Genomic DNA, 9,167 nt, shown 5'->3' with positions numbered 1-9,167 from the left:
GCTTCCAGCGAGGGCACGAGGGAAAGGGGCCGGGACCAGGGCCGCCCCAGGCCTGGGCGATGGGTGGCTCGCGCGCGCAGCCGGGACCCCCCCCGTCCCGCCCCCACTCCTTACGCCCACTTCCTCACCCCCACCTCTCCCACCCCCATCTCCCCACGACCCTCCTCCACCCCAGCGGAGGCTGCGGGGTCGCGGGAGGGAGGGGGCCGGGCTTAGGCGATTGGCAGCGCGAGCCCCGGAGCCCCCCCGCGCCCCCGCCCGCCCCGCCCCCGCCACCATCTGCTCGGGATTTGGCGTCGGCGGCTCCGGGCGCCTCCAGCTCCGGCTCGGGCTCGGGCTCCGGCTCCGGCTCCGGGCGCCGACCAGGTCCCCTTGGCCCCCGCCGCGCGCCCTCCAACCTGCTGCTGCCGCTGCCGCGCCCCCCAGGCTCTGCCAGCTGCCCGCGCTCTGAGCCCGGGGCCGGATTCCCATGGAAGCGCCGCGATGTTCGCCCCCCGGCTGCTGGATTTCCAGAAGACGAAATACGCGAGGTGAGCGGCAGCCGCGGGGGTCCGCGGGGAGGGAGGGAGGGGCGCGCGGCGGCTGGGACCGCGGGGGCCACCTTGGTTCTCGGGTCCCGCCGCCCAGAGCGCTAGAGGGGATCGGCGGACCCCTGACCCCCGCCCGAGAAAACCAGGACCCAGGCAGCCTCGTCTTCTCGCTGGGATGGAGTAACCGGGGCGCCCGCGCCTCCTCGCTGGCTGCCATTGGGCAAGTCGCTTCACTTCTCTGAACCTCATTTCCACGTTTGCAAAACGGGGGTTATGCGAGTCCCCGTGTCCTGGGTCGCCGTGAGGATTAAGCGAGCTGGTCCTTGCAAAGCACTTTGCACAGCGCCTGGAGCCCAGGGCAGTTACGCTCGGGCAGTTACGCTCGGTCTCTCTTAAGCTCGGTCTCTCTTGGGCACTCTTGTTCGTGGTAAAAGGCGTTGGTACCACCTCCGTCCACCCTTCCAGCAAGTCGGAGGAAAGAGTAAGTGCTCTTTTCAGATGGAGAAACTGAGGCTCGGGGTGGGCGGGGGGTGCACCTGTACATCCTGGTCTTTTCATAGTGTGAACTCCGTGGTCCCCTCAGAACCTCGGTCTCTTTTGTAAAATGGTGATTAACAGACACTGTGATATCTGAGTAGAAGTTAGGCTCCTGTTGCTTGGAATTCCAGTGAAGAAGGTGGGCGTGGGGAGGGGGTTTCTCCTTTTACATATCTTTAAGATTTTGTTGGGAGGTGTGCTTGCCTGGAAGCTGGCATGAAAAATCCCCTCCTAAAGTTGCTCCTCGGTCCCCAGTGGTCTTCAGGGAGCACAGACCCTTCTGGTGGGAGCAGTCCCCGGGGGCCTCTTTGGGGGGGGCACCAGGCCATCCTCCAGGTCACCTTTCCCCCTCTGCCACCTGGGGTCCCCTGCCTTCGTGAACAGAGGGGCCTGGTGTGTGGTGAGGCTCCAGTGGGTGGTGAGTGGGAGATGGCTTGGCAGTATTTTTCCTACTCACATCAGTGTGGCTTGTTACTTGCAACTGGTTGTTAAGAGTCCCCTGGTGCCCCTGAAGTCTCTGCAAGTTCTGGTCAGATTGAGCACAGCTTGACAACAGAAGCTCAGGGCTAGGATGGTGTCCAGGGTAGGGAAGGCTGGTGGACAGGACGGAGCCCTTCCTTCCCCCTCAGTCTCACCCTCTGTTTCCCCCGGGGGACGTGATGAGTCTATCTTTCCTAAACTTGGGGAATCCCACCCGGAGATGCGATGCACTTGGGGAGGACTTGAGGATGAGTTCCTGCGGATTTGCTTTTGGCTAGATTGTGGGACTGGACTGGACTTTTTTTTTTTTTGAGATGGAGTCTTGCTTTTGTTGCCAAGGCTGGAGTGCAATGGCGTGATCTTGGCCCACTGCAACCTCCGCCTCCTGGTTTCAAGCAATTCTCCTGCCTCAGCCTCCCGAGTAGCTAGGACTACAGGCACCTGCCACCATGCCCGGCTAATTTTTTGTATTTTTAGTAGAGATGGGGTTTCACCATGTTGGCCAGGATGGTCTCAATCTCCTGACCTCGTGATCTGCCCGCCTCGGCCTCCCAAAGTGCTGGGATTACAGGCGTGACCCACCGCCCCCGGCCTTTGTTTTTTCTCTTTGAGACAGGGTCTCGCTCTGTCACCCAGACTAAGGCTGGAGTGCAGTGGCACAATCATGGTTCACTACAGCCTCAAATTCCTGGGCTTGAGCAATCCCCCTGCCTCAGCCTCCAGAGTAGCTGGGATTCCAGGTGTGGACCACCACCATACCCAGATAATTTTTGTATATGTATATATTTTTTGAGACGGAGTCTCACTCTGTTGCCCACTCTGGAGTGCAGTGGTGTGATCTCAGCTCACTGCAACCTCCGCCTCCCGGGTTCAAGTGATTCACCTGCCTCAGCCTTCCGAGTAACTGGGACTACAGGTGCCCGCCATCACGCCTGGCTAACTTTTGTATTTTTAGTAGAGGCGGGGTCTTGCCATGTTGCCCAAGCTGGTCTTGAACTCCTGGGCTCAAGTGATCCTCTCACCTCGGCCTCCCAAAGTGGGCACTTGGGCTTGTAAAGGCTGGCTCCAGGGGATTTTGTGAGACATAAGTTGGTGGACTGTTCACGGGAAAGGGAGAAATCCTGGGTTGAAGGCTGCCGACGTGGACACGAAGGAAAGGAGCTCTGAAGTCTCAGCAACCAGCCCGGGCCTGTCCCACACCTGCTGTGTGACCTTGGTAGATGTCTCAACCTCTCTTGACCCCAGTGGGTTGATTTGTAAAGTCAGGAGAGCTGGTCTAAATGGTCTCAAGATTTGGACACTTGCGCTGGCTGCTGTGGAATTGGAATAGGGATCTGGAACTGGAGTGCGGGCCAGTCTTTCATGCTTGGGCCAATGCAGCTTCTATGGGTGATGGGTCCAGGGAGGAAATGGATCGCATGGATTAGTTCTATTTCTGTTCCCTTCCTCATCGTGCAGTCTTTACAACTGTACAGTCCACAAATTAAGTCTGTAATAAAGGCTGCTTGATTAAGTGATTTTTTTTTAAAGATAGGATCTACTCTGTTGCCCAGGCTGGAATGCAGTGGTGTGATCATAGCTCACTGCAGCCTCAAACTCTTAGGCAAACATGATTCTCCTGTCTCAGCCTCCTGAGTAGCTGGGACTACAGGTGTGCACCACCATGCCTGGCTAATTTAAAAAAAGGTATTTGTAAAGATGGGGTCTCACTATGTTGCCCAGGCTGGTCTTGAACTCCTAGGTTCAAGTGATCCTCCTGCCTCAGCCTCCTGAAGTGTTGGGATTACAGGCATGAGCCACTGCACCCAGCTGATTGAATGAATTTAATGGTATAATCCAGGGCTGTCCGTGAGTAATATACAAGCCACAGATGTGGCTTTATTTTATTTAGTTTTGAGATGGAGTCTCACTCTGTCACCCAGGCTGGAGTGCAATGGCACAATCTCTGCTCACTGCAACCTCCACCTCCCAGGTTTAAGCGCTTCTCCTGCCTCAGCCTCCCAAGTAGCTGGAACTACAGATGCCCGCAACCACACCTGGCTAATTTTTGTATTTTTAGTAGAGGTAGGGTTTCACCATATTGGCCAGGCTGGTCTCGAACTCCTGACCTCAAATGATCCACCCACCTTGGCCTCCCAAAGTGCTGGGATTACAGGAGTCAGCCACCATGCCCGGCCAGCTTTAAATTTTCTAGTAGACACTCAGTTTAATGTGTGCCTAATATTCCATCTTGTTATAAGAAGGTAAAAATAAACAGGTGAAATTATTATAATTTTTAGAATATATTTTAGTTAACTCTTTATATCCAAAGCATTATTATATCAATATGCAATGAATATGAACAAATTATTCATGAGATATTTTACATTATTTTCCACCACAAGTCTTCATCTAATGTGCATTTTATACTTACAGCCCGTCTGAATTTGGACTAGTCAATTCCAAGTACTCAATAACCACATGTAGATTGTGTCTACCAGATTGGTATCTTCTGTGGTGAGAGATGGGTATTCCAAATTAAATGCTGTGTGACATTGTAAAAAATGCTCTCCTTCTTGGAGTCTCTGTTTCTCAGTGGATAGTAGGGCCAGCTAACCCCTAGGTTCTAACCTAGAGTCTTTGATGTAAGTAACCACCTGGTCACCTGGAATGGTTTTTGTACATCAAGAAACATTCATATCATAAAGCTGTAAGAATTAAGACAGTATGGTGTTGGTGCATGGTTAGGCAGATTGACCAGTGGAGCAGAATAAAGAGGCTGAAATAGATTTATGCATGTAAAGGCGTTTTAAGCTGTGTGTGGTAGCACGTGCCTGTAATCCCAGCTACACCTGAGGCCAAGGCAGGAGGATCACTTGAGGCCAGGAGATTGAGAACACTCTGGGCAACATAGCAAGATCCCATATCAACTTTTTAAAAGGCATTTTATTTTTACCAAAGATGGTGTTGCTGATAAACCTAGGTAAGGATGGTCTATTGGATAAATGGTACTGAGACAATTAATTATTCAGATGAGAACAGTGGAACAGGAACCCTACCTCACACCATGCAGAAAAGACACTTTTAGAGGGATGAAAGATGTAAACATGAAATAAATAAAAAAGTTGAAAACTTTGAGAATCTATAAAAGAATAACTTTTGAACTTTGGGGTAAGGTTTCTGAAGGCACATAAAGTACAAATCATAAAAAAAAGATTGATGAACTTGACTACATTAAAAATTAAGTTTCAGCCTGGGCAAGGTGGCTTATGCCTGTAATCCCAACATTTTGGGAGGCCGAGGTGGGAAGAGCACCTGAGTCCGGGAGTTCAAGACCAGCTTGGGCAACATGGTGAAACCCCATCTCTACAAAAAATACAAACAATTAGCTGGGCATGGTGAAGTGCGCCTGTAGTCCCAGTTACTCAGGAGGCCAAGGTGGGAGGCTTGCTTGAGCCTGGGGATCGAGGCTGCAAATGAGCTGAGACTGAGCTCCCGCACTCCAGCCTGGGTGACAGAGGGAGACCCCATCTCAAAAAAAGAAAAAATAATTAAGTTTCTGTTAATCAAAAATGCCACGAAGAAAGTAGAAGACAAGCCACAGTGCGAAGGACATATTTGCAACATCTTTAACCAACAAGTAGTTAATACCCAAAATATATAGAGAATAAGAAATAGAAAAAGACACATAACCCAATAGAAAGTGTAAAAGACATGGACAGGGATTTCTTGGAAGAGAACACAGTTGAGCGTGTGAAGAACTGCTCCCTCGCAGTGGTAACCAAGACAATGCAAAATGAGATACCACTTTAATATCCAGTGCATAAGAAGCCTAACTGTCTGGGTGCAGTGGCTCATGCCTGTAACCCCAGTGCTTTGGGAGGCTGAGATGGGAGGATCTCTGGAGGCCAGGAGTTTGAGACCAGCCTCAGCAACAAAGTGAGATCCCCGCCTCTCCAAAAAGAAAAAAGTTAGCTGGGCATGGTTGTGTGCCTGCGGTCCCAGCTACTCAGGAGGCTGAGGTAGGAGGATCCCTTGAGCCCAGGAATTCAAGGCTGCAGTGAGCTATGATCCCGCCACTGCACTCAAGCCTGGGTGATAGAACAACTCCATCTCTAAAAAATACAATAAAAGGCAAAATGTAAATTTAAGATGAACAACTATAAAAATTTAAAGTCCAAAGTAATTCAATAAAACCGAAATATTTTATGAAAATGAGACTGAGGCCGGGTGCGGTGCCTCACGCCTGTAATTCCAGCACTTTGGGAAGCCAAGGCAGGTGGATCACCTGAGGTCAGGAGTTCGAGACCAGCCTGACCAACATGGCGAAACCCCGTCTCTACTAAAAATACAAAAATTAGCCAGGTGTGGTGGCACGCACCTGTAGTCCCAGCTACTTGGGAGGCTGAGGCAGGAGAATTGCTTGAACTTGGGAGGCAGAGGTTGCAGTGAGCCAAGATCTTGCCACTGCACTCCAACCTGGGCGACAGAGTGAGACTCCATCTTAAAAAAAAAGAAAAAAAGAAACTGAATCACACGAAAATGAAACCACTCAGGCTGAGGGTTCAATGTCCATCTAGTTGCCAGTGTAAAGAATTGGAATCGGGTTTTATACAAGTCATGTGTAGCCCAACACCTGCAGGAGTTCAGGAGTTTTAGGAATGTGTTGATATTGATGGTGTTTCCGGCTGCCATGTGCACCTGTTGGAAGTAGCCAGGCAGTGCTGACCAAGACAATTCCCTGCCCTCCTGGAGCTCACATTCTTCTGTGGGAAGCAGACAACAGATAATAACTATGTGATAACACTTCAGATAGGAATATGGCCAGGTGAGATGGGGAGCTGTAGGGATGGAAGAAACAGGGATTAAGATGCCTTCTTTGGCTGGGCATGGTGTCTCATGCCTGTAATCCCGGTGGATTACTTGAGGCCAGGAGTTTGAGACCACCCTGACCATTATATCGAGATCATGTCTCTAAAAAACCAACCAAACAAACAAAAAAAGGCCAGGTGTGGTGGCTCACGCCTGTAATCCCAACACTTTGGGAGGCTGAAGCGGGCAGATCACTTGAGGCCAGCCTGGCCAGCAAGGTGAACCCCTTTTCTACTAAAAATACAAAAATTAGCCAGGTGTGGTGGTGGGTGTCTGTAATCCCAACTACTCGGGAGGCTGAGGCAGGAGAATTGCTTGAACCCAGGAGGCGGAGGCTGCGGTGATCCAGGATTGTGCCTCTGCACTCCAGCCTGGGCGACAGAACAAGACTCTGTCTCAAAAAAAAAAAAAAAAAATCTCTTATGGAGCACGCAACCGAGATCCCCACATGTGCAGTTCACAATAGGGCTCATGCTCCTATGAGAATCTAAAAAACAAAAAAAAGGATGCCTTCTTGGTAGGACTGACTGTGAGGAAATGCATGCAGAGTGGTATACAGTAGGTGCCCAATAAACGATGGGCTGATACCATGCAGTGTTGGGCGGAGGTTGGGGCTGTGGCCGCCCTGCCTATGCCTGGGGGGAGCTGTTCTTTCAGCACCAGCAAGTCTCAGTGTGTTTCTTTCCTCCTTGACTGAAGAGCTGAGTTGACGAATATGCAGGGAGAAATAGGAAGTGAGATTTGCCTGGAAATCCCCACTTCATCAGCAGTGCAGAAACGCATCTTCAGATTCATCCAGGCACAGCCCACCCTTCCAGGCTTGTCCCAAGTCCCGGGCCTTTCAGGATCCTTCAGGAATGAGCAGGGGATGGCCCCACATGTCCTTCAGCTTTGCATACCTCTCCCCAGCCAGACTTCAAGCCGCTCAGAACAGGAGTGGGCTGGGGCTATTCAAACCCTCTTGTGTTCCCCAAGGGGCCAGCATGGTCTGGTGTGTGGTGGGCATCCCTGGCTTGTCCACATCGCACAGCTGGTTAGTTGGTTCATTGATGCATTTAAAAACCTTGTTGAGGCCGGGCATCATGGCTCAAGCCTGTAGTCCCAGCACTTTGGGAGGCTGAGCTGGAAGATCACTAGAGCCCAGGAGTTCAAGACCAACCTGGGTGACATGGTGAAACCCTGTCTCTCCAAAAAAAAGGCAAAAAATTAGCTGGGCATGGTAGCACGTACCTATAGTCCCAGCTACTTGGAAGGCTGTGGTGGGATGATTGCTTGAGCCCAGGAGTTTCAGACCAGTCTGGGCAACATAGCAAGACCCTGTCTGTACAAAAAATTTAAAAATTAGCCAGGTGTGGTGGCTCATGCCTGTAGTCCCAGCTACTTTGGAGGCTGAGATGGGAGGATCACCTGAGCCTAGGAGATTGAGGTTACAGTGAACCATGATGGTGCCACTGCATTCCAGCCTGGGTGACAGAGAGAGACCTTGTCTCAGGAGGTGGAGTGGGGAAGAATGAGTAGGGCTAGATGCTGGATGGGCAGAAACCACAGGTGTCCATGACAGGACAGGACAAGCCTCGGAGGTTGCAGCATGTAAGTGGGCTCTTCAGGATGAATAGGAGTTTTCCAGGGTGAGGGAAGGACATTGAAGAATGAGGGCATTGGGGGGTGAAGTGCAGGGACCCAGGGCAGGGTCTGGTGAGGTTGCAACACAGGCTGGGCGTGGAGAGGATACTGAGCCTGGTCCCAACAGGCCCTGAGCACACCCAACCACTGTTCCGTGGGCTCTATGGCACCATTAAGGGCTTTTAAACTGATGGCGGCATGATTTGGGCTCCAGAGGGAAGAAAATAAAGGGACAGAAGCTACTTTTGAGGCTGCCATCACAGTTATCAAGGGAGTAGGTCTCTTGGAATTCCAAGGATAGGGCTGCAGGCGGGCTGGAGCTATAGGTGCCTCATGGGGTCATAGCTGCCCTTCACCTCCTGGACTGTGGGAGCTGCCTGTGGACATCAGGCCTCTAGACCCATAAACCCTTCAGGGCACTCTCTTACGCAATGAGATCAAAATAAGGAAATTTAGGCCAGGCGCTGTGGCTCACGCCTGTAATCCCAGCACTTTGGGAGGCTGAGGCGGGTGGGTCATCTGAGGTCAAGAGTTCGAGACCAGCCTGGCCAAGATGGTGAAACCCTGTCTCTACTAAAAATGAAAAATTAACTGGACATGGTGGTGCATGCCTGTAATCCCAGCTACTTAAGAGGCTGAGGCGCGAGAATTGCTTGAATCTGGGAGGCGGAGGGTGCAGTGAGCTGAGATCACACCACTGCACTCTAGCCTGCTGGGCAACAGAGTGAGACTCTATCTCAAAAAAAAAAAAGAAATTTAGCTTTAAAAAGGAAGGAAATTCTGGCACACGCAGCAGCCTGGATGAACCACAAGGACATTCATTATGCTAAATGAAATCAGCCCCAAGGGGACAAATACTGTGTGATTCCACTTATCTGAGGTCCCTCGAGGAGTCACATCCATAGAGACAGGAAGTGGAGTGGTGGCTGCCAGAGGCAGGTGGGGGTGGGTAGGGAATGGGGAATTAGTGTTTAATAGGGACCGGGTTTCAGTTTTGCAAGATGAAAAGAGTTCTGGAGATGGATGGTGGTGATGATGGTATAAGAAGGTGAATGTAGGGCCAGGCGCAGTGGCTCACACCTGTAATCCCAACGCTTTGGAAGGCCGAGGCAGGCGGATCACCTGAGGTAGGGAGTTCAAGACCAG

The 9,167-nt window shown here is 51.3% G+C and overlaps 1 protein-coding gene across 1 annotated transcript in view; it reads left to right on the top strand.

Annotated features, from left to right (window-relative positions):
* Nucleotides 1-295: 295 nt before the first annotated feature.
* Nucleotides 296-9,167, top strand: part of MMD2 (monocyte to macrophage differentiation associated 2) — a 55,603-nt gene continuing 46,731 nt past the window's right edge. The window contains exon 1 of the mRNA XM_054496057.2: nt 296-530. Within this exon, the coding sequence (XP_054352032.1) occupies nt 484-530 (47 nt within the window). The 5' untranslated portion in view covers nt 296-483. The remainder of the gene's footprint in view (nt 531-9,167) is intronic.

Source organism: Pongo pygmaeus, chromosome 6 (genome assembly GCF_028885625.2).
Source record: "Pongo pygmaeus isolate AG05252 chromosome 6, NHGRI_mPonPyg2-v2.0_pri, whole genome shotgun sequence".
NCBI lineage: Eukaryota > Metazoa > Chordata > Mammalia > Primates > Hominidae > Pongo > Pongo pygmaeus.
This window is presented reverse-complemented; position numbering and strand designations above follow the sequence as displayed.